The sequence below is a fragment of the Mauremys mutica genome, chromosome 6 (assembly GCF_020497125.1).
Source record: "Mauremys mutica isolate MM-2020 ecotype Southern chromosome 6, ASM2049712v1, whole genome shotgun sequence".
Taxonomy (NCBI): Eukaryota; Metazoa; Chordata; order Testudines; family Geoemydidae; genus Mauremys; species Mauremys mutica.
This window is the reverse complement of record NC_059077.1, coordinates 75,973,630-75,998,751: the sequence shown is the minus strand read 5'-3', so window position 1 is coordinate 75,998,751 and position 25,122 is coordinate 75,973,630. Positions and strand designations below refer to the sequence as shown.

Here is a 25,122-nt window from a genome sequence, read left to right as displayed (position 1 = left end):
AAATATGTTTTTTTGAAAATTACTCTCTCTCCTCTTCATATAGGTACAAACAAATATTTAGTCCTAAAAGAAGGTTTTCTAGATTATGAGTGGAAGTGAAATGAGAATAATCCTAGAACCTGCCCTTTTGAAATGAAGAGCACTGAAAATAGTGGTTTTCACCAAAATAGCAAGCTACCAGGTCAATGTGACTAAATCACAAGTCCTGCCATTAGCCACACTGACCAGCCATTCTCTTTGATGACTGCCAATTTATTTTGCTGGGAATTGGATGGTAGCTATATTTAGGAATCTGATTTAATTATATTCAGTTCAGGTTCTGATAGCATACCTGTAACTGTGGAATCTGAGTATGCCACAATGATGCACTAAGTTGTTTTTTTTTTAAATGGGATGCTGGGGCTTTTATTTGTGAAAGCAGGTTAGAGAAGTGCACTTTGAATAGAGCAGTACAAGGAAGTTCTTAGTTCCTGCAGGACAGAATTCTGCACTCTTGAAGCAGCCTAGAGAATGCAAGTATTAGAAAAGTTGGCCATATAACTGGTGGTATAGCAATACTGCCATGGAGATGTGAGCTGAAACTGAAACGTGTTCAGTGGGTGGTAGCAACTCAGCAGTTTAGTTGTTGCTCCCTACCATCACCAAATAATCATTTCAGAAACCCACTTGGTAAACATGGGTGGGAAGGGGAGGGGAGGGGGGAAGGGCTTCAAACTTTGTGGCAAAGTAAAAAACCCTACTAAATTAAACCTAACCCAGTTAATAGATTCATAGATTCTAACTCCAGAAGGGATGATTGCGATCATCTAGTCTGACCTCCTGACTGGCATAGAACAGTTTCCCAAAAATAATTTAGGCTATTCTAAACAAAAAAGAGGATTGATACACTGCCTCATTTGAAGTTACTGTTATTCAAATGGCTTTTCATGTGATACAGATAATGATTTGGAATTGCAAGGCAGAACACAGAATGGCCCAGGAGGCATAAAACATTACAAGTACTAGACACTCAGGGCACATTAGCATTACTTACACTAGTGTAACACAGCAGATTTTTGCCTTATTTCTTTAGATTGCAAAGATTGACACTCCACTATTCCCATTATAATTAAAGGATGCAGCAAAATCCTCTCCGCCTCCCACCCTCCTCCTGCAATGTTTTGGGATGATTGGTTACAGAAAGCAATTACATCAAGCAAAACACAGGGCTAAGGAAGGATAACTTTGTATATATTAAGGCATTTGCAGATACTGTTCAAAGAACCTTGAGTGAATAAGCTCATATGCCCAAAGCCAGCCTCTTCTAATAAAATGGTGGAAAAGTGGAAACATCTGCGATACTTCCCAAGGCTGCAAGGATAAATCGTTTTTGTTTTGTCTGTCTTGCACCATTACACAAAAGCACCTATTTACTTAAACTAATATGGGATAAAGCAGGAATTCAGCTGTTCATATTAGGAATGGATCAGCAGCGAAGGAGGAAGTTACATTGCTACTTGACATATAAAACTGAAAATTAATGCATTAGACAATATTTTGTGAACTTAAACTGGTTTCTGGCACAAAGGCATATACAAATCACTGCAGTTACTTTAAGTAAAAAGGAAATTAGATTATTGATCCTAGGAACAGAGTTTAATGCCCTCAACTTATCAAAGACAGACCCAGACTCAGGACAGGAGACCAGGATGGCTGCCCTCAGTGCCAACATTCAGGGGTGGCAAGTCACCAGGCTCGAGGACCCCAACAATATTTTGTGCCTGGGTGACAGAAAACATAGGGCTGGCCCTGTACAAAAAGACTTACAATGTAAGTGCTTCACTTTGCTTCCTAGTGTGAGTAGACAGACACGTGCTAGCTCTGCTTGAGCAAGTGTGCTAGAAATAGCTATATAGCTGGGGGTAGTATGGGTAGCAGCTTGGACTAGGTGCCCGAATACATACCCGAGGGATCCAGGTAAGTTTGTACTCAGGTGGCTAGCCTGAGCCACTGCCTGTGCTATCACAGCTACACAGCTATTTTTAGGATGCTTGACTGAGTAGAGCTAATACATGTCTTGTCTACTCGCCCTGGGAAGCAGGCTCCCAGCTGGAGTGTAGACATACCCTGAGAAGCCTAACAAATAGGAATGCCAAGTAGAAATAGGGAAGTGGTCTTATCTCTGTATAGGGTATTGCTTAGACCATTACTGTCTATCTAAGGTGGTTATATAGGTCACATTAACATAGTAAATGAGTGCCTCATTCTTTAATGTATTTATTTTCACAACATCCCTGTGAGAAGTGCTACTACCCCAGTTTGCAGATAGAGAACTGGGGAACAAAGTCGAAGGTCCCACAGGAAGTCTGAGGCAGAGCAGGGAACTGAATCCAAATTCCAGTCTAGCACCTTAAACTGGATCATGCTTCCTCTTGCTAGACTACTGGGTTCAGTTCTGGTGTTCAGATCTCTAAAAGGAGATTAAAAGATTGGAATAGATTCAGAAAAGAGCTACAAGAATGATTCAAGGTGTGGAAAATATGCCTGAAGCAAGAGTAAAGCAGCTTGATCTATTAGCATATTTAAAAGAAGGTTAAGAGGTACCTATATGTATTTATATGGAAAGAAAGTTTTTGCTAGTAGAGAGCGCTCTAAACTAGCAAAGGCATAACACACACACACACACACCCCCCAATGGCTGGCAGCTGGATATAACATTAAAGGCCTACACATCTTAATTTATCTATCTTCCGTTCTTTCCTCTCCTCCACCAAAACCACACTTTGGGAAAACATGATGTAGATCTTCATAGTATGATACTTCCTCTCCATTCCTAAATGCTTTGATGGGGAAAGTTGATCTCTAAAGCATGGTCATTCGCATCTGATTTAACATCCATTGAAATGAATGGCGCAGTTCACACCTCAGAACCATTGCTTCAGGCTGCCAGCAGACTCTGGCAGATGTCTTTGTCTTAGTTACACTTGGATTATGTTCTGAAAGTTTTCTTCACAACCCATAATAGCTAGGCATTTTTTTTAAAATCAAAAGCTGAGACTCTGGAGAACAACTGAGACGTACATCTGTACTCTCAAGGCTAGCCTTTCATGTCACCTAACCTTCGGAGGGTATACCCCACACTTTGGAAAACACTGCTCTAAATACTTTCAGTCTTAAAATATTGAGATTATGCTGACCTTGGAAGTGTTCCGATTCAGGGGTCTGAGAGCCAGTACTGCTAGACTCTTCCAACTCTCGTCTCTGATGGTGCACTATACCATCCAAATCTGAGTAGTCTTCACTGAAATCCTGAAGGGATAAAACGTAATGGAAAAGACCAGGCAAGGCCTAAAATTATGAAGATTATTTGTTTTTACTTCATTACTCTGGGTTGTTTGCACCTGAAATTTGTAGCCAGAGCAGCAGAAATTAAAAGGTGTCACTCTAGAGATGAAGAATTTAGCATAGCTGTAGCTTGAACTATTTGATCATTGATTGCAGCATATGTCTGCTACTGAATAGCAGCTTTTCTTCAGACCAACGAACTGACCTGGCACATAGGGGAAAGTTTGCAAGGGGAAGCTTTGAGAAGCCTGTTATTCTGCCTTCAATGACAAGGGAAGCCGCTTACTGCAACTCTAAATTAGCACAGAGCATAGTAAAAGATTGACTGCTGGAAACGCAGGCATGTGGAAAGGAAGAAAAATGCAAGTCAGCGCACAGCCCACATACAGACCTTAATAACGGGCATTGTTATATACTCAGTGCACATATACAGACACCACATCTATTCATGCATCGTTCTTGTGGAGAGAAGATTACATCTATGCTGGTATCACCAACCACTTGCAGTTCATTCGGAGCTTTCTGAGGTGACAGAATGTGTGTGTGTCAAGCTTTCCTTCAGTTTGAGACAATAGAAGAGTTTGGACAATTTAGACTTTTATTTTGCTTTTGATAAAGTTCCATTTATTAACCATCTTACCAAAGGCAGGGTCATAGGGCGATCGGCCCCGAAGCTGTTTTCGGCGGAAGAAGGATTGGGACTATTGCCAACACTTACATCCTGAAAGCCAATTTTTAAAATAAAAAAAAATTATTTAATTGCTAATCTTTAAAATAAAAAGCAGTCATAAGGAACATAACTGAGCTTCACAACTTCACTCTGTCAATACTTACCTCTAAGTGTCCACAGACAGATTTTAATAGCTTGTAGGTTGTGTCTCTGGAGAGCAAGGAGACAAATATGAACTGAAAGACAAAAGTAATAATTTACATAATTGTTTGAAAAAAGGTATTTTGCACAAGTTTCATCTTATCAGTTGTTAACAGGGTGCGCTTGCTGGTTCAGCAATTACTTTCAAAGGCCTGCAGATAGTAAAGAAAGGCCTAGAAGATATGAAGTAAAGAACACAGTTTAAGAGTTTTATAAAAAATGTGGACTAGGCCTATAATTTGCCAAAGCCTGCAGTCTACACCCAGGTAAAACTCAGAAGTTTTGCTGGGTAAGAACTATATTTTCTCCATCTGGGGGGGGGGGGGGGAGAGGCAGGGGGAGGGGGAAGTCAATTTGCCTTATCCTCCCTGGTCAAATTATATTGACAAATCAGACCCCTTCCAATGCATAGATATTGTAGGAGTTCTCAGGTTTTTTTAAAAACCAAACAAACCAGAAACAATCCTGAATACCAATATGGGCTGCTATTATGCTGTATCTGAACTAAATTAGATTGTTACTGGTTGGACTGGAGGTGTCAGAGGTGCTGTAGGAGGTGGGGCTGCTGATCCAGTAGATGATACTTTTCCCTCCAAGACCTGCTGCCACTAGATAGGACTCCCTGCAGTTGCATAAAGGGCCCCCAAAATAGATTAATTTCCTCAGCTGTTTTAGCTCCATCCTGGATTGCCATGTAGTAATCTGGGAGGTTTGTAGGTCCATGTAGAGCTGCTGGTGCCCTGCTTCTCTATACCCACCCCCTTCTCTCAATACCCTGCAGAGCTGCATCTTCTGTGAGTCCCAGGGGAAATATGGTACTCTGGAAGATTGAAGCACCCCTTTCCCACAGGACAGGCAAAGAGAAGGTCCCCTCAGAGGGGTGCTTCAGGCCATAGAGCTGGTCAAATCCTATAAGGCTTGGTTTTGTGACCCTAAAATGGCCACATGGGACTGGTCTGTGCCTCGATATTCTGAACAGCCACCTGGCAACTGCTTCCTCAAGATTCCACCATGACAAGTTCTAGGAGTAAGGAGAGAAGAAAGCAAGAGAGGTCAAAGATAACGCTACACTTACCCGGTCAGTGACTGTTGCTATGACCAGAGCATTTGGCACCAGAAGGGCAGTTTTGGTTTTCTTTATTACTTTTACCGAGAGCACAGGAATACTAATCTGAAATGAAATCATCATGTTGTTAGAGTGCCAAAATAATATAATACTTCAATCACCTTATTGGTTATGTACAAATAGCAGTTTGTGTGAAAACCAATCCACTAACATAGATCAAGTATGCTGAAACACTAAATCTTTTCCAGAGCCTCGTTCTGATTGTTACACACAATAGGTGTGGGTTGATGTAAGGAGCTCTATTTTTTGCTTTCACTCAAGTCTAAATGTTAATTCATCAGCTATGTTTTACGCTAACAAAAGTTTGTGAAGCATGTAAGAAACAAAAGCAATTCCCCTCTCCCCATTTCTGGGGTCTAGAGTTTTCAGAAGAGGTCTGAATTTATTCTAATTTTGCAGAACATCTGGTCAGCAAATATTGTAAAAGAAGCGAGGTCCCATAGCAGACTATTTAGGAGAAGAAACATTCCAGAACGTAGCTTGCAGGAGATACAGGTCAAAGAATCAACATATTTCAAGCTCTACCCCACTACTTATACAGTGCCTCGTTTGTGGCAAGCAGTTGAGTAAACAGTTCAGATCTTTCAGCATAACTAAAAGGATTTAGCCCACTCATGCTAAATATAAACACATCTCCATGTATGCTGTCCAGCCTTTTTGCAAATACACCTGCAAACTATACTTTACATAAATCAGTACTTTCAATACTTTTCCTTCCTGCCTTCATTAGTGAGATCATATGCTTGATCACAAAGTTTGGTTTCTAATGAGGACTTTCTCTTAAGTTTCAGGGTGTTTTAGTTCAGGAGTTTGGTATCGGCCCCACTTCAAAATCCCATATTACTAGAGAGAGCATGATGGGCAGGCTCTGTTTCCAACCAAAGACTGGCAGCAAGACAGGCAGATGTGACACTTCAGGCTATACAGAGGATGGAATGGTCACCCCGTTAGAATTTCTGTTATTTACACTTCTGACTGATGCAGAGTCCAGAGAGACTAAGACATGGGAGAGATTAGGAATGAGGGAAATGTGTCTAAAATTTGGCTAATAAATGACCTTTCATAGCACTGAATTGAAAGCATACATTAGTACTGCAGACTAAGAATTATAAATAAATTGAAATAGATTATTCCATAAATAAAAAGTCTCCTATCACCTTTTAGTTGTTAGCTTCTGTTTATGAAGAGCCTCTAATGCAGGGGTCCCCAACGTGGTGCCCGTGGGCACTATGGCGCTCACCAAGGCATCTATGTGCACCCGCCTACTGGCCACCGGAAAAGGAGCTGCCGAAATGCCGCCAAGACGCGGCAATGTCAAGAAGCGCTGCCGCCAAAATCCCGCTGATCTTTGGTGGTGACGCCTCTTGATGACGCTACTTCTCGGCGGCATTTCAGCGGTGACGCTTGTTGGCGCTGCCGCTTCTCGGTGGCATTTTGGCAGCTGCTTGCCCTGCGGCCACGCTCCTCGGCGGCTAGTCATCAGGCGCCCGCCACACTGAAAAGGTTGGGGACCACTGGTCTAAGGAAAGCAACACTGAGACATGAAATGGTCTTATTATGTTTTGGCTAACTATCACCACCAATGCTTTTGCTTATGTTTAGCCTGGGTATGACATTTTGGTCATTCACCATTTTAGGGATGGCTAACCAAATGGATACTCTACCCTCAGCTTAAAGGCTAGAGAAGAGGTCAAGGCTTTGATCAAAAGCCATTGCTAATAAATTTCTTGATAAAAAGATGGGCCTGAATCAAAAGTCTCAAGTTCAAAACACCCCTGAGGTTTTTGGGAGACTTGGATGCAAAATTTGCAACTCTGGCCCATCTCCAGTTCTCAATTTCATGTGTGTGCACGCGTGTGTATGTATTATTTTTTATATATAATAAAAATACATAGATACACCCCCCACACCACCCCCGGAACTTCTACTTGGCCTGCTTACTATGCTGTTTTCACATCATGACCAGAATGCCTCTAACCCACTTCTTTAAATCTCTACTGAAAATAGCCTGCTTACCTCAACCTGCTTCCTTTACCTTTCCTTAGGGGTGCTAGAACAATTTGTGGGGGTGCTGAGAGCCCCTGAACCAAACTGTAAACCCTGTATATGATGGAAACCACTTCAAGCCATTGTATCATATGTTGTGTAGTTAGATGGTAAGAATTTCTTAACAGGGCTTTGTTTGTAATTTTTTTCTGGAAAATGACTTACTGTCAGCATTATCAAATAAATATATTTAAATAAAAATAGGTCAATTAAAAATGTATTCTGCAAACTTCATCAAATAGAGTCATCCCGACTGCATTAAAGTTTAATGAAGTTTCTGCTTAATACTATTTTGATGACTGATATTAATTGATATCCTAGTTCAAAAAAGGAGGAAAAATAATGTAAGTGGGCTGGAATACCCATTTCCTACACACTTATGCCAGCAATTGTTTACCACGGAGAATCACTGTAAGACCATTTCACTTCTACTCATCTGTGCAATTCATCTGCAATACTCACTGTCCAGAGGACTGAAACTATGGGCAACTTGGACTATGCAGCATAACCTGATATTGTGATTCAGAAGTGTGATTCATTCTTGGGAACATTTGTGGTTGCTGCACAGCCCAGAAGAGGCAGGAATTGTTACTCTTCTCTGAATTCCTTCAATTTCTCAATATCTTTCCAACAAGTAACCTAGGTGCAGTTGTATCACAGTCATATAAAGAGAGATCGTACATCTCCTTGCACTATGATGGGATGTTTTTGTGTACCATATGTAGCCCAAAATCTATACTGATTTATTTTGAAATCATAACACAGTGCTAAATGTCTAATTCCTAAGTCTCTTTCCACATTACTGACTTCCCAGGTTTATCCCTCCCATTGAGTGTCAGATTACATTTCATCATGTATGTTAGCTTGCATACTTCAAAGCTGAACTTCAGTTTGGGCCAAAATCTGCCACTTACTTGTGCTGAGTATCAGCTTACTCTACAAGTAGTCTCATTAATTTCAATGGAACTACTGACAAGGAAGGTTGTACTCAATGAGCAAGGGTGGCACAACATGTCCCTTTTGTTAATTTCAGCTTCCTTATTTGTTCTATATGGCTGTTATTAAACACTTGTGCCATTTCCCCATTCATGTCAAAAAATTAACTGACTAATCCAATCTATTAATTCACAACAAACAATAACTCAGTTACTTGAGTCATCTAATAGTACACCTTGCAAATGCAATAAGCTACTATTATGAACAATTTATCATTAATCATTCTTTAAATCTATTTTACATTCTTAAAAAAATTCCTCCAAATATCAGGTGTCCTATTAAGGCCTTTGATCTGATTTCCTTCCTAGGCTGATAGTTAGAGAAATGGATTGAAGTTAAGTCAAAAGGTATGGCGTCAGCACCCTAGTAATTATAGAAGGAGGAAAGGATGTGCATCTAAATCTTATTCTCATTCAAGGAAATGTACAAATATTTTACACATTCAGGGCACAGTATTCCCACTGAAAAGAACAACTGCCCAAAATTCAGCTACACCGATTTGTTTCGGTGGGATCCCAAGGACTAGAAGTCAGGGCAAAATTTATGTTGAAAACAGAAACCTCTTCAAGCAGGGACCATCTCTTAATTGTCCATACGTACAGTGCTTACTACAATGGGGCCCAAAAACTTGCTTGGAGCTGTCACACCATGATACAACATGAAAATCTCTCAGAACTCTTTCCCCAAACAGCCAGTACTGGCTATAGGGGTAAGTCTGTACCTCCACAACCAACCTCTGCCCATCCCAGCAGACCCACAGGCAAGAATACAGAGCACTGGGTCCAATGGCCTCCCTTCACCACTCCACATAGGGAGTAACAGCAGTGGTTGGGAGAATGTGTTTCTCCTACCTTCCCACACCTCCTCAACTCCCAAACCACACTCTCCCTGCCCATTGTGCTTCTTGGCTTTGTCTCCTCCTTCCCCCTTCTGTTTGTCTCCTATCTTCCACTTCTACCCAGAGTGTCCCCTGCAATAGCTCTAGATTTTGTAGTGTAAATAACAATTATAAACAAACATTAAAAAAATTCAGACATGGAACTAACATGATGTGGGCTTGTCAGTACTCTGATCACTGCATATTGAATGCCTTTTCTTCTGCACATTGTACAGCACAATGGCTGACTGGTGCTTTTGGGCATTACGGCAATATAGTTGTTAGTGTTCAGTAATGCTTAAGCAAGAAGATAAGAGGCTTAATACCACTTGTGCATATTAAAAGAGCAGGAATTTCTAGAAAAAAATCACCAAGATCCCACATAATTACATTGCTTTTTGCACACAGAGATGCTACTAACCTTGGTGTCTTTACCAAAGACCTTGGAATGGAAACAAATCCAGTTTTCAGATATAAATAACTTTCCTTGGTACAGAATTTCTTTCTGTAGAGCGCAGGTAAAGCCTATAAACACAGATATATTACATTAAAAAATTTTTTTTTAAAAAAGGAGTGAAATAAGGACAACCCAGAGAATTACAGACCAGTCAGCTTAACTTCTGTACCCGGAAAGATAATGAAGCAAATAATTAAGAAATCAATTTGCAAACATCTAGAAGATAATAAGGTGATAAGGAACAATCAGTATGGATTTGTCAAGAACAAATTGTGTCAAACCAACCAAATAGCTTTCTTTGACAGGGTAACAAGCCTTGTGGATGGGGTGGTGTGGGGGGAGAAGCGGTAGATGTGGTATATTTTGATTTTAGGAAAGCTTTTGATACTGTCTCGCATGACCTTCTCATAAACAAACTAGGGAAATGCAACCTAGATGGAGCTACTATAAGGTGGATGCAAAACTGGTTGGAAAACCATCTCAGATAGTAGTTATCAGTGGTTCACAATCATGCTGGAAGGACATAACAAGTGGGGTCCCGCAGGGATCAGTTCTGGGTCCAGTTCTGTTCAATATCTTCATCAATGATTTAGATAATGACATACAGAGTACACTTATAAAGTTTGCGGACAATACCAAGCTGAGAGGGGTTGCAAGTGCTTTGGAAGATCGGATTAAAATTCAAAATGCTCTGGACAAACTGGTCTGAAGTAAATAGGATGAAATTCAATAAGGACAAATGCAAAGTACTTCATTTAGGAAGGAACAAATCGGTTGCACACATACAAAATGGGAAATGACTGCCTAGGAAGAAGTACTGAGGAAAGAGATCTGGGGGTCATAGTGGACCACAAGCTAAATACAAGTCAACAGTGTAAAGCTGTTGCAAAAAAAGCAAACATAATTCTGGGACGTATTAGCAGGAGTATTGTAAGCAAGACACGAGAAGTAATTCTTTCGCTCTACTCCATGCTGATTAGGCCTCAACTGGCGTATTGGTGTCCAGTTCTAGGCACCACATTTCAGGAAGGATGTGGACAAATTGGAGAGAGTCCAAAGGAGAGCAACAAAAATGATTAAAGGTCTAGACCTATGTGGGAAGATTGAAAAAAATTGGGTTTGTTTAGTCTGGAAAAGAGAAGACTGAGGGGGGACATGATAACAGTTTTCAAGTACATAAAAGGTTTCATCACATGACAATTTTAATTAAAGATTAATCTTTAATTCCTGGAGACTCCAGGATGATCCTGCAGGGTTGGCAACCACGAGATGAGCAGGGGTGCTTTAAAAAAAGCCCTGTGCTATTCATAAAAATAAATTGATAAATTTCTTTAAAGCACACAAAAGAGTTAGTTATGCACAGAAAAATCGTTAGAGCTCAAACGTGTATGAGTTTGAACTCTGTTAAACCTTCAAGGTATTAAAAACGCATTGTAAATAGGGATGAGCCAAATGAGTTAAGAAGAATTCAGGAAGTTTCTTACACATTCTGAACTTAAATGTAAAACCTTCCATTGAGGAGTACAGCAAGATACACAATGTGAAAAAGCTTCCAAAGGTTAAAGTACCTTACACAATGACTTCCACTTACTTCCTATGAATATATTATGCTCATTTCAGGTTACCACATATTGAAAACAAGAAGAATTCTTGGTGTGTTAGCCACTTCTCTCCCTAAACCCACTAAATACAACATGAATCCTGTAGATTAGTCCCAAAGCAGATTGAGAGATACGCATTTGAATAGGATGCGTTTTATGTTACAGCTACAGAACAATCCCGCCTTCCCCATTTATGTAGTGCATGCTGACCACACGCGGAGTTGCTATTCCTTCTTTTAAGGTCTTGCCACAAGCTGTGCATCTTTTGTGCTCTTATATAGTTATGGCTCTATATAAACTTTTAAAGTTTAACACCCTCTAACCCACTACTTCTCTTACCAACACCTGAAATTTAAAGGGATTGAGCTTGATCACTGTGTATTTCCAGGTAAAAGGACACAAAGTTGGCCAGAACTTTAAGAGTTTTACATACTTGAATGTCTTCAGAATGAACTAGTCATTTGGTCAGTTCTCTCACACCTCTACTGCAGGTTTTGGTAGGATTAGTCAGTAGTAACCAAGTAGAATGTGTAAATCTTGGTTATTTCTATTTGGAAGTACAAAACTGTCACATCACAGGTTATGATTCACAAACATCTCCTGACAACTGAAAACAAAGGAATGATGTGTTTAATTCTGCAAGATTTCCACTGGAACATTAAGTAGATGGAGGAACAGGCCTTATGAATATATAAATCCAATCAGCTAAACTGCTCTTATAACAGAGATATTCATTTATGTAGTGGATCTTGAATAACCGACAGCTTCCATTGTCCTGTCATGGATTCACTTTGCATTCTGGGACAGATAAAATAATGGTGTGGTACTTACTTTGCTTCAGTGGCTCTGCAGTTGGAACATCCAGAAATAGCTTGTGATAGTGAGCATTTGCCTTGAACTAAAATTAAACAAACAGAACACATTTTGGTTATTCTTTCATTAAAATATATTTACCCCCCTTAATCTGCACACTTGCTTTCTCCTTTAGCATCCTCTATATGCTCAGATACATTGGTGATTAGTGCTACAGAAATGCAGTTAAATGAATAAATACCCCCTTATCCTCAAATTCAAGAGTTCTGGAAGTAAAAGATTGCCTTATAGCTCTTCTTTTAAACACCTCAAAAGAAAAGAGCTCAGTGATATTTTATTTGTGTTTGCGCAACCTTTATACAACAGAAAGATAGCACTAGTTTTAGTGGTTTGAGAGTGGTACATCCATACTGAGCTTTTTGCTAACTTTACAGAATCCTCCAGCTCTGCTGTCTGGATAAAGCACTATCTTCTGCAGAGATGGAAGAGGAGGAGGCACTAGTTGTAATGCCATAGTTAGAGTTGAATTTTCTTCTATAGCTGTACCATCTAATGTGATGTGAAGAAATTCACGAAGGCAGGGCAGGAGAAATAACACTACTCAACTCTGGGGGCAAAACTACATCCATACTCCAACTTAAATCAGAGGACAGCAAACAAAAAACCTCAAAGAACATTTCAAAGTGAGAAATATACATTCTAGATGTTGCCACATGAGAGTATCTGCACCAGTAAGCTGATGTGATCTATATTTAGAATAGATATGCAGAGGGCAAGGGCGAGGAGGGAGAGAATATCCCATGGGTGAACTTTCCCAAAAGAAGGATGATATTCTAAAATCTTTTGAACTAAACTGGAAAAGTCATCTTCTGCTCCTGTTAAAGATTGTTCCTTTGTCTCAAATCCTCAGTGGCTGTACTTGGTAGTAAGGCTTCACTTTTGCACTTACCATGTTTCACTCAAAGGCACTGGGCAAGAAACCAGTGGCAGTGCCCAAACCTTGAGTACTTACACTACAATGAACAGTACTGTTACTGGGCTAGACAATGACAGTATAGTCATTTACTCTAACTAAAAACCACACACGTTATCGCTGTATTACCTGATTTGAGGCACGTTTTTTCCTTTCAATCTTGGAGTCACTCTTGATATCTGCTGTCAGGAGGGGGCTGTCCACATTGATCTTTGTCCTGAGGGTATGAAAACATTCCTAATACCATTCTTAGTGTCATTTCATTAGTTTTGTTACCATCCAGATCTATACTTCTGTCTATGGCACACATTCATCCTTTATTAACTTTCATTCTTATTCTCCTTATCTGCTTTGTTGTCATCAAGAGACAGCACAGTTAACATCAGTTTCAGAACACGCCAGGTCTCACAGATCAATGAAAACCTTTTAACGTTAGAGGGAATGTTCATTTCTTGTTTAGAAAATTAACTACTGTTAGTTTCTTTTGTATACTTTGTTCACCTTATAGGCAAAGACTATGGCTTTTCTTTTGGATAGAAGAACATAAGAATGGCCATACTGGTCTATCTAGCCCAGTATCCTGTCTTCTGACAGTGGCCAATGCTAGATATTTCAGAAGGAATCAACAGAACAGGGCAGTTATCACGTGATCCGTCCCCTGTTGTCTAGTCCCAGCATCTGGCAGACAGAGCCTTAAGGACACCCGGAGCAAGGGGTTGCATCCATGATCATCTTGGCTAATAGCCACTGATGGACCTATCCTCCATGAATTTATCTACTTTTTTTGAGCCTAGTTATAGTTAAGGCCTTCATAACATGCCCTGGCAATTAGTTCCACAGACTGAAGGACTTCTTCACACAATGCCCAGTCCTTATATTGGTTTTTAATTCGCTGCCTATTGATTTCATTGGGTGGTTTTTGTTTTATGTGAAATCATCATGTGTGTCATTTGATATAGTCACTACTGGGTTCAAATCTTGAATGATAGTAAGAATATTAACCCTACAAAAAACACTGTACAGGGACTATCAGGTAAATTTTTCGTGGGACAGATGTCTGACTGGAGAGGTGCAGTCTACAGTGAAAATTCTTCTACTTCCTCAAGAGTTTTACATGAAGCAGCAGGGAAACACAGTATGTGCAAGAAGATGTAATAGGCTCATGTGTGTTTGCCTTGTAAGCAAATCTGTGATCCTAGGTTGGTTGTTGCATTGGTCATCTAAGGAACAGGCAAGAAGACACGCCATTAGGACTTCCGCTCATAACCATGCAGTGCGTCATCTAGCTGTTTGAATAGAATTTTAAAACCATCACAGCCTTAGTTTTGGAGGAGTTATTGGTATTCCCTGCCACCCAAACTCTTTGATTTAGCGTTTTCACAAGACTTAGTATATACTGCTACAGAGATTTCTATCACCGAATCCTGTTTCCCTATAAGAATGGTGTAATTGAGGGGTTGAAGAGACAAAAGATTCTTATCACAGGGATCCCATATTAGGGCTCAGTTATACCTGTGTCATGAGCAAAGGACTCTACAACAGTGCTAATGTAGACACGAGGACAAACGGATATAAATTGTCAGTCAGGAAATTTAGGCTTGAAATTAGACGAAGGTTTCTAACCATCAGGGGAGTGCAATACTGGAACAGCCTACCGAGGGAAACAGTAGGGGCGAAGGACCTCCATGACTTTAAGATTAAGATAGATAAGTTTATGGAGGAGATGGTATAATAGGATAACGGGCTTAGTCAATAGGTCAATTAAGTGCCAAACTGGTAAATAGTACAATGGGTCAATGATATGATATTCTTAACCTTTTTCCAGAGGGTATGGCTGGAGAGTCTTGCCCGCATGCTCGGGGTTCAGCTGACCGCCATATTTGGGGTCGGGAAGGAATTTTCCTCCAGGGCAGATTGGCAGTGGCCCTGGAGGTTTTTCGCCTTCCTCCGAAGCATGGGGCAGGGGTCGGTTGCTAAAGGAGTGGGTGGATTGGCTTATGTGGCCTGCATCTTGCAGGAGGTCAGACTAGATGATCATAATGGTCCCTTCTGATCTTGAATTCTATGATTCTATGAACATTCTGCTGCACCAGGAGTAGCCCTGGAGCCAGACAAAGCCTGGCAGCCAGTCTCTCCCTGTTCTGCAATGGAAGTAACCTGCACCAGGTCTAGATCTGTGCAGTGTACTTTCTTTGGCATGCCAGTACAACTATGCCAGCTAGTTCTGCCCACTACCTACCTCATCCTGTCCTTTCCCACCTACTTGCATAGGGGGTTGGATGTAGGAGCCCCAAGGAGGTTGCTCTTCCCCTGAAATGCTCCTTTCTGTGTTCCAATAGCTGGCACAAGTGAGCATCTGATACCTCATTATTCCCTTGTACAGCGGCACAAGACCGGGCCACAACCAGGACCTTATGTTTACTAAATATTTATCTGGTTTCAAACCAGTTTTTTTGGATGGGTCTCAGCAATTTTTATTGCTGCTCAGTTTCTGCTAGTCAGTTTTCTGACATTACCTAGTGGCACCAGCTTTTTTCCGGTCATCAAAACATTCAGCCTCATTAGTAGGGGTCTGTGGCAATAGGCTGGGTGATTTTCCAGCCTTCTTTTTTTCCTCTGCACCATATTCTCCATCTGAACTGCAGAGAGAGAGAGAGAGAGAGAGAGAGATTCTCTTTATCTGAGGATTCATAACAAGGTCAAAAAACAAAAGCCACTGCAAAATGATCTAAAGAAAATTGTCTGATGTGTATTTCAAATCATTAATTTTAGATTTTAACATATAAAGATTTTAACAATAGGCATTCTTGTATCTTTGATCATACTTGGGAAAACTAAATGCATAGCCTCCACTCTTGTTTACTTAGAGCTTTAATCGTCAGTCTTTTTCTGTCATACTAACATAGGAACTTAAAATAACCTTCTAGATCAGCTAATGTCTACATAGATACTACAGTGACTGGTGCTAAGTGCTCCTTTGAAAATTTTTATTGTTTTGAAATTGACAAAAGTCCCCCTCACCATGTTTTTTTTTTATTAGTTCTATAAATAGCTAACATAAATATAGTTTTTCCTGTTAAACCCTTTCCATGACATGCATTTCAAAAAGTTGTCTCATTTTCTAGGATGCAGCAAAATGTACAAAGTGTAGCTATAAAGCCTTATCAGGGCATATTGCAGAACCCATCGATAAGCCCCAAGTTAAAGACATCAGTAAAAGAGCACTTTCAAAGATCTTTGTGAGGATTCTCACTAACATGCAGGAAACCAAAAAACAACCCCCCCTATCCTTTTGATAAAAGCACCAATCTAGCTGAAGGATAACCTCAAATCCTACATATGAATGTGGAACTGCTTTGTTTTCTAGAGCAGCATTCAAATGTCATACTTTATAAAGCTTTCAAATAAAGCAAACAAGGAGCTTATCTTGTTCCTTGTACTCAAGTACACAGCAACAGCTCTTAAAATCCATTTAATTGGGAAATTTAATACCAGCAGATCTATCAAAGTATAATATTCAATGTAGAGTACACCTTAATGCAAAAATGTAACTATTTAGTACACACTCATTTAGTGTCCTGGAAAGACTCTCCAACCACAGACCTGATATCACCTGAGCAACATGAGCTGCAGCATTGAAATTCTAGCAATGGGGGAAAAATGATCAGAAACGAAAGTGCTAGTATTACACAATCAATCGTATTTGTAGTCCAGCTTTGGCTCCAAGTAGTAAAGGAATAAATCTAAACTAAATGAGTTCAGTGCTTAACTGAGTCAAGTAGTTAGAATTTTTTAAATTTTCTAGTCAGCCTACAAGTTATAATAAAATCAAGTTAAGTATAACATACAATTGGCTATAAAGAATGTGTTAAGGCAGAGTTCCTCTTAACTGGAACCAATAGGTCCCGTTTGACCCCTCAGTCACTACTTACTACAAAGTTTCCATGAAAGCATTTTTATTCTATTTTATTTTAAACGTGAAGAAGCATCTGTCAGGTTTATGAAGGTGACCTAGGTCACACTACAGGATCTGTGTTTAATAGCCTGTGTATGAGACTGAAATCCGTCTTTCCCATGGCAAACACATATACTACCATACTAATTAAGTTATATGGTAGGCAAAATGGTAGCCAAATTTAAACAAATACACAACCCTTTGTAAAATTTGCCCTGATTCTTAACACCATTCTAGATTTTTTTTTTTTAAATATTACACACACGGGTTCAAGTCTAAAGGCAAAGGAGGAGGCTGTCCAACCATCTGTATTTTTAAGCCTCTTTCCCCATCCCCATCCATTGTTTAATACTGTTCCACATTGGAAGCTGATATTGACATTTTTTTAAAAAAAGAAATCAATTGAGGGCAGAATCCTCTGGTATGCATGGATTTTAGTTATAAAGTTGCTTAGGTTTTTTAGTAAGCTACCACATACATCTCTTATTTTGGGGATCAAATCCTAGAAAGAAAGATTAGAAATTTGCCAACAAACAGCAAGGAAAATAAGAAGGTAGGGTAAATGTTGCATCTGTCAACATTAACTGTGTTCCTTAAAGGTGGTCCTGGATGACCCCAATTTACAAGAGACCTCTCCATGTAGTTTTTAATAGATCTGTATGCAATTTTACAATGGTTATACAGATGGCAAGGCAACCGCAGTCCAGATCATCATTTTGATGACATTTTGCAATGTAACTTCAATTAAAAGTTTTGGTAGATATTTTAATTACTAAACCAAGACCAAGACCTTGTCATTCATATTAGCATAGGACTTCTCAGACTGACTTCAATCTCATATTTTCACTTGGAATTGCACAAAGAAATCAAAACAGTGTCTACCTGACATTGGCAGAGTGAGGTCAGGAGAGAAACATTGCAAAATGCTCATGCAAATCTACCACATTCTCTCAGCCAGCAGCTGATTACCAATGTTTATTTTATAGGACACAAATAATCAGAGCCTTATGCCTTATTTACATTGGGATTTATAAATTTGAAAGCTTGAGAGAACACCCACCTGTTGAGCAACCAGTCCCACACCCAGTGAATTTAATGCCCATGAAAGAGATACCAAATAGACATTTGCTAAGGAAAATTCCATTTACTCACAGAAGAGTCAAAGCACAGGGATCAACACAGCAAGTTTCCACACTGTTCCACCAACAGGCGTCAATTTTGTCTGACCAGAGGTAACAGCTTTCAGTGACTGCTGATCTAACCTGAACCAGAACTCTAGAGGCATTGGGTAGCACAAACCTTTTATATCAAGAACCCAGACCAGCAGTTTTATTTAGTTTGAGGTTCCAATGGGCATGAACCTCAAAGAGGACTTTGGTCAGGACCTGGGCTGGCCAGGGATGCTCCCTCCCACTACAGAACAGGTTGTGGCTATCTTAGGGCATAGAAGGGCCTAGTGGCCCTTTAGCCACTTCTTATGATGGCTTCAGGAGGTAGTCAACTGTCCGTCTCTTTCCCCCCAAAGTTCTTAAGCTTCCTGGGAGAAGTAACTTGCCTGAGAAGGAAGCAAGCAGTGTTGGGATTGGTGAGTCTGTGTGTACACACCTTGAATTTAAGTAACTCTTAACTGGATGTAGGATTGTTATTTATATTACTGCCATGTTGAGAGGCCCCAGTAGGAATCAGGGTCACACCAGACTGGGCACTGTAAAAAGCTATATAAAAGAGGTTACAGTGCTGCTTACAGAGAAAGTTGACAGGAGTTAAGTAGGGGACACAAAAACAACCAGAAGGAAGGATGAGGAACAATGAAGCATCATGCAGTTATTCAGATTTCTCACAGGGCTCAACAAGATAAAGAGAAGCCGTTAAATCTCTCTGTATAATACACACATACCCTTTTCACCTCTTCCTTTCTCCTGTAACAACCCATAAGAGTGAAATTCCTGCCCATCTTCAAATCCTTTACAACCTATGATCCATTGAGTAGTTTTGTTTCCATCTTGTTTTATTTTTTTTCCTCCTTTCAATTAATCCCTCCTCCCCACTTGCTTTAACAGTGGAACAGTGGTATAAATGACTTCACACCTAAAATTCCCTTCCCCTGACTCTGTCCATCATTCAACCCCTTGCCTTCTCTACCAACAGCAACTCCAGCCACCATTCCAAAGTCACAAGGCTCCACCCATGCATGCCTTTCCTAGCATAAAGGTGCAGCTCCCTGAGGATATGGGGTGGTAAAAAGTGTTTTAGGGATTGAGGAAGTGTGGTACTATGTTATTCCTTTTACTTGTTCGGGGGGAGGGGGTCGAGGGAGGGAGAAGAGCTGGGCTCAGCCCAACCTGTTCACCTTCTCTTTTCACTGCATCTCTAAAAGCAGCCAAAGTCCTTTCCCCCCAACTCAGGCCTTGCCTCCAGGAAGAAGAGGGAGAGTCCTGCCAATGTATTGGTGTACCTGATTAAAGTAAAGAAGTTTAAGTAGACTCCACCCCTGCAAATGTGTCACGGATCACAGCTACACATGCCCTTCCTACGTATGCTTCATATATACCCTCCACCAACACCACTGCCACATGCAACACCTAGCTCATGCAATCAGAAATTCAGTACAAAGGAGTAAATCTTCATTTCCTCTCATACGAGCCTACAGATCTCTTGGGAAACTAACTCACCACAGCTGTAAAATATCAGCAATAGTGTGTAATTCCTCTGCCATTTCAGGCTCCTTAGATACTGCTGCCCCTTAGTCCACCTAGTTCTCCGCCTGTAGCATACAATAGTCTAGTTTTCTGAGAGTCTCATTTCAGTTGTTGGATTTAGTGAGAGTGTGATGTTGGTGGCCTGTGATGCACAGGAGATTAGATTTAGATCTAGTGTTCCAAAGTTTTGCAATTTGAAGATTTCACTCTAGTTTAACAGAGCAATTATTGAGAAAAAGTAGCTCCACCTCAAAAAAAAAGACCAAAAAAGGTGTTATGGTAGGTGTCATTTTGCTTAACAGGGTTTTCATGCAAGTGGGCCATTTTTGTACATATCAAGGTGAAATATCAAGATTTTGAGTTTGTTGTGAATATATACTTTTAAAAGCACAACTCTAACGCTGATAGAATATCTGCTTCAAGATGAACATGCAAAAAGAAAATCTACCTACTTTTCAGACATGCCACCCCCTTTAAAAAAATCACTTTCAGATTTATTATGGCACAAAGGGAATACATTTTAAAGTTGTAGAGATTCATCTTCACTGATGAGTCACAGTTAAAATGACAACATAAAATTAGTGACATTAAAAGGATATGAACTCTGTATTAGAAAAACAGTTGGTTACAGTACATAACCATAATATACACCAAGAATGGAACCGAGGAACATAAGATTAACTCACAGTAAAAGAAAAAAAGAGCAGGGAAATATATTCACAAAAAGCAGTGAACTGAATGTGTATCTAATGAAGCGTACTGAGACCCATCATTAGCCAGCACATTTTAAAAGTCATGGGAAATGGATCTTGTCTCTTTTATACACTGTATATAAACACAGAAAACTAGTGGCAGATCTGGGAGCCCAAGTTCTTTATGCTACAGAAAGAAAGTTCCTTCTGAAGTCAGAAGATCAGCCACTCAGACTTGTAGCTAACCTATGTCGCAAAAATTGTATTAAGTTGATTACAATGGAATTTTATTTGAAATTTTTTCCTTTGAAAAACTATTATGAAGTGTAATTGCTACTAAAAACCTACACTACATCCTGTTCCCTTTGCACTCACCAAAGACCGCTTTTTGGATGTTTTGGCAGATGTTGAATGAAAGTTGCTTACAAATATTCAGCGTTATTTGACCAATGCACTATAGGCATTCATTACGTGTTCTGAGAAAGGTCCAATAAATTTGATTTGTTTTAGTTCTCAACACATAATTCAGCAAAAATGAAACAATCCCTAGAACACACAGAAACGTATTATGTAGATCCTTAATATTCTGTAGGTTTGCTCATATTTCCCTAGACTGGCTATTCTTACCTTCCAAGTCCACCCTCTCTCGGAGATCAAAAGCTATCTTAAGTAGCGTCCCACTAGCTGCTTGTTTATTAAGCGGTCTCTCATCCATTTAGAGCAGAAACATGCTGCTTGGATGACCAGTTCCGAAACTCCACCACCACAAAGGCTGCCATTTGTTCATTTGCACTGTTTGTTGAATATTTTCTAATTCTGAACAGGTTAGAAAATGACTTCACTGGTTTGCAATGCCATGACACACCAAAATTTTGTCTAGTTTTGAATCCAGTCAATTCCATCTTGAATGCTGGACAACTGCAACATGTCTACCTGTTACCCAGGTTATTTTTATACTCCTGGATATTTAAGGGACTTCCTTCACAACAGCATAATGGGACGCTTTCTACTGTTACATTTAATCTGCCAAGTGAGTAATGTGTGGTACGTCGTCCCTGGCCCATGTCTTTATTGGTTGGTGTATGATGTTACAGGGAAATATCTATTATTTTTATGAATATGGTGCATGCGACTGTCTACACTGCAATTAAACACGTGAGTGGCTCATGTCCGCTGACTTGGGCTTATGGGGCTCGGGCAGTAAAACTGTGGTGTAGACATTCAGGCTTAGGCTGGAGTCTTGGGACCCTTCCCCCTCACAGGATCTGCCGACAGTCTACACTGCAATTTTACAGCCCCACCAGTCAGCTGACGTGGGCCAGCTGCAGGTGTTTAATTACAGCACAGACGTACCGTGTGTTTAGTTATGTGGGGTTACTTGATGTGGGGTTATTAAAAAGGACCAAGCAGGGAAAGCAAAACAATGACATAGGTAAGAGCCCTTGAGGAAACCATGGGGAAGCTGTTTATTGGGGAATACTTCCTACCGAGCTCCAGCCAAACTAAGAATGATTTACTCTTTCCAAGCCTAGTCCTAGGATCAAATAAAGGATACTAAACCATTACAACACAGAGGGCCTAGAAAAGAGGGGGTTTGGGTGATCCAAGAGGGGCTGCCCAGGGAGAGCTACTGTTATGCAAGGAGACAGAGAGCAGGCTATTCCCAGCCAGAAATGGAGGTAACTAGGCAGATGAAACGTACCAAAGCTTTCAAGGAAAGGTAAATATAGGGGAAATTTATGTATACATCTTTATTGTTTTTACCCTTCACTTTGCATGCTGTGTACTTGGATAAGTGAATAAATAAAGACTTTCTTTTGAAGATGATGGCTCTGTGTCCCTGTGAACTTGTACTGTTACAGGCTGATAGAGAAAGAAGGTTTACAGGTACCAAACCCAGTTGAACTTGTTGTGTTAACATGGTTGGGAAATAGGGGTGCTGCTGTTCAGAGATCCAGATCAGACCAATTGAACCATATAGTTCTGGCCAGAGAGGGGTGAAGGGAGCAAGGCTAAAGAGGTATAAGTCAGAGGTACTAAAAGAGAAACTGTCTATTTTGCCCTGTAACGATGACAGTTAGCATCCTATCTTTACCAGATAAGGATGTGGTGAGTCATAATGAAGCAGACATGCCACTAACACCATATAAAATCCAGAACGATGCTCAGCATTTAAAAGGAATAGAATCTGTTTAGTCTGAACTGTCCTGTTCTCTGGAGTTAAACATCTAAGCTCTGTACGTACACCTATCCTGCTTCTGTGGTATAATGCAGCTCCAAGATTTAAAAGAAACACCACATTTGTATGGCATAAGTGAAAACACACAAGGGCATTGTGATTTTGACACTGATTCAGAGAGCTAATACTATTGAAATATGTTCACAACTCCAAGCAGAATACATCTGGACTAAGAGTGAAGAAATGAAGAGCTGCTTAATGGGGCAAACAAGAAGCTAAGTAGACCAATGGTGTATTCAAGTGGATGGAGTAAATTTATCTTTGTCTAATTTAAAAACACAGTACTCTGGTCTGTACATACAAGAGCCCAAAACTGAGCATCTGATTTTGGAAGGATACCATTTCAGTTGTATGTTGGAGGGGTAAAGTTGTCAGACATATCTTTATATATGTGAAGAGAGTGTGTTCAGAGCTTAAGGAATTCAAGAACACTAAAATTGGGGGTCAGCTTGTTATTACAAGTGGATACAGAACTAAAGATAGTGGATGCTCTGTTCTTTTCTAGCAGACACTAATGGTCTGCATATCTTCAATCCCTTTGAAAGCAATGCTAGGAGGCTAATTCTCATTATAGAAACAACTCACGAGCCAAATATAAACACAGAGTGAAGCTGCTATAGTAGATGTGACTATATTTGAATTATACCCTCTGCCCTGCCTCCAGCTATCCCTCTCTCTTTTACCAGATCTTCTGAACACCATTGTTTTGCTCGGTGTCAGCCCTTCTCAGCAACACAGGCAGCAGTCTGAGAAGGCACTGGGCCTATGATTGACTGTTTCCTGACAGGCATTGCAATGTGTGCCGTATGCATATTTTGCCTATGAAATGGCTCTTACGATGACACAGAGGGATTTGGGGACATTAGCAGTGGTGAGTTTGCTTTTCCTCACTCTGATAGTTATTTTTTGTCACGGGTTATATTTGTGAGGGTGAGGAAGCAGAGTTATTTGAATATTTATTGATGTAGTCTCACTTTGCAGCAATACCTTTAAACATAGCAATATATACCAACATTTCAAACCAAATGTGTATTCTTATATAGTTTTAGAAAATTTGAATACATTTGAATTTTAAACAACTAATGAATTTTGTCTAGTGAAAATAATAAAATTGTCTAGTTATTAAGCATGGACTTATACCTTTTAAAACAGCAAAAAAAATGGAAAGGTATCTTATCTTATTGTACTTTTTTAGCCCAGTGGATAAACATTTCACCTAATAACCAGGTCAAGTCTCACACCATAATACCTCAGCAGACAGCAGTAAGGTCATTGTGACATTGTGGACGTCATTAGCATGTACAGTCTCAGTTCTTAAATACCATCTATTATTAACAGTCAGTATTCCCCATCTAATCAAAGACAGATGCTATCAAGTTCCATAGAAAAATAGAAACAAATTCCTTGTGCCATTAAGTGAGAGGCTAATATTTTATAAAAAGAACAGAACAGAACAGGAATGTAAGCCATTCTGGTTGTTCTATCTTTCTTCAAAGTGTCCCCAGTCCATCTGTCCACTTCAAAACAAAAAAAAAAACCCCATCACTCCAATACCTCACCACTGCAACTTTCTGGCTAGCCTCAGCAGAAAGTCCAAGGACGGAGCACTATTCCCAAAATCAAACCAGGGCCAGATCCTGTGGGGCAGCCAGGCTCCTGGTTGGGAGCAGTGAGTGGAGCTGAGAGCCTGGACTCTCAGCTCCCCACTCTGCCCCCTTAGGTCAGTGCTGGTGAGGATATGTGCCACTGACTGAAGGCAGGTAGTGTGGACATGAACCACAGCAGTCATTACTGTGGTGTCTGTAAGTTGACTTAATATAGGTCGACTGAAGTTTTTAATGTAGACATGCCCTAAATTTTATTCAGGATCAAGAAAGGGAGGGAAGAGGCACCTGCAGGTGTCAGCTTCCAATTCTTTTCTGCCAAATTAAATAAGGAAGAAATATAGTTGCCTGCAGAACCTGCTAACAGTCATACTTACAGTAGGGCCTGACAAATATTCATGGTTTATGAAAATCCATGGCTGCCACCTAACAATGCAGTCATTTGTGGGCATCGTCACAGGAGTAAACAAGTGAGGAAAAGAAAGCTTGGCTTCACCACTGAAGAGTCTTCACACTGTTTAAGTGTTTGGAAAAAGTACCTGCCTTCCAAAGTGATATTCTTCACATGAGTGTGAGCCAAGTTTTCAGATTTAGCTGTGCTTATGCAAGAGATCTGTTGCATGAATATGGTAGATTCTTCAATATCCTTGTAGCAATGGTTAGTTGTACCAGGTGCTTTTAAAAATATAGATGCAAGGAATTTTTTTTAAACTTAACATATTAAAAGAATGTTAGTGAAAAAGTCTGTTGTGAGATTTAGGAAGTCCTACTGGTTCCCTTTTAAAAAATGGTATAGTGGAGCACTTACAGTGAGAGATTAGGCTGCTAGATGCAGTGTACTCAAGATCT

General features: G+C 40.1%; 1 protein-coding gene across 1 annotated transcript in view; it reads right to left on the bottom strand.

Moving 5' to 3' along the window:
- Nucleotides 1-25,122, bottom strand: part of GRAMD2B (GRAM domain containing 2B) — a 44,829-nt gene that overhangs the window by 9,726 nt on the left and 9,981 nt on the right. Inside the window, exons 2-9 of the mRNA XM_045022310.1 lie at nucleotides 15,601-15,723; nucleotides 13,214-13,301; nucleotides 12,130-12,196; nucleotides 9,662-9,765; nucleotides 5,271-5,366; nucleotides 4,159-4,230; nucleotides 3,965-4,045; nucleotides 3,177-3,288 (exon numbers count right to left, since the gene is read on the bottom strand). Coding sequence (XP_044878245.1) covers nucleotides 3,177-3,288; nucleotides 3,965-4,045; nucleotides 4,159-4,230; nucleotides 5,271-5,366; nucleotides 9,662-9,765; nucleotides 12,130-12,196; nucleotides 13,214-13,301; nucleotides 15,601-15,723 — 743 coding nt within the window. The remainder of the gene's footprint in view (nucleotides 1-3,176; nucleotides 3,289-3,964; nucleotides 4,046-4,158; nucleotides 4,231-5,270; nucleotides 5,367-9,661; nucleotides 9,766-12,129; nucleotides 12,197-13,213; nucleotides 13,302-15,600; nucleotides 15,724-25,122) is intronic.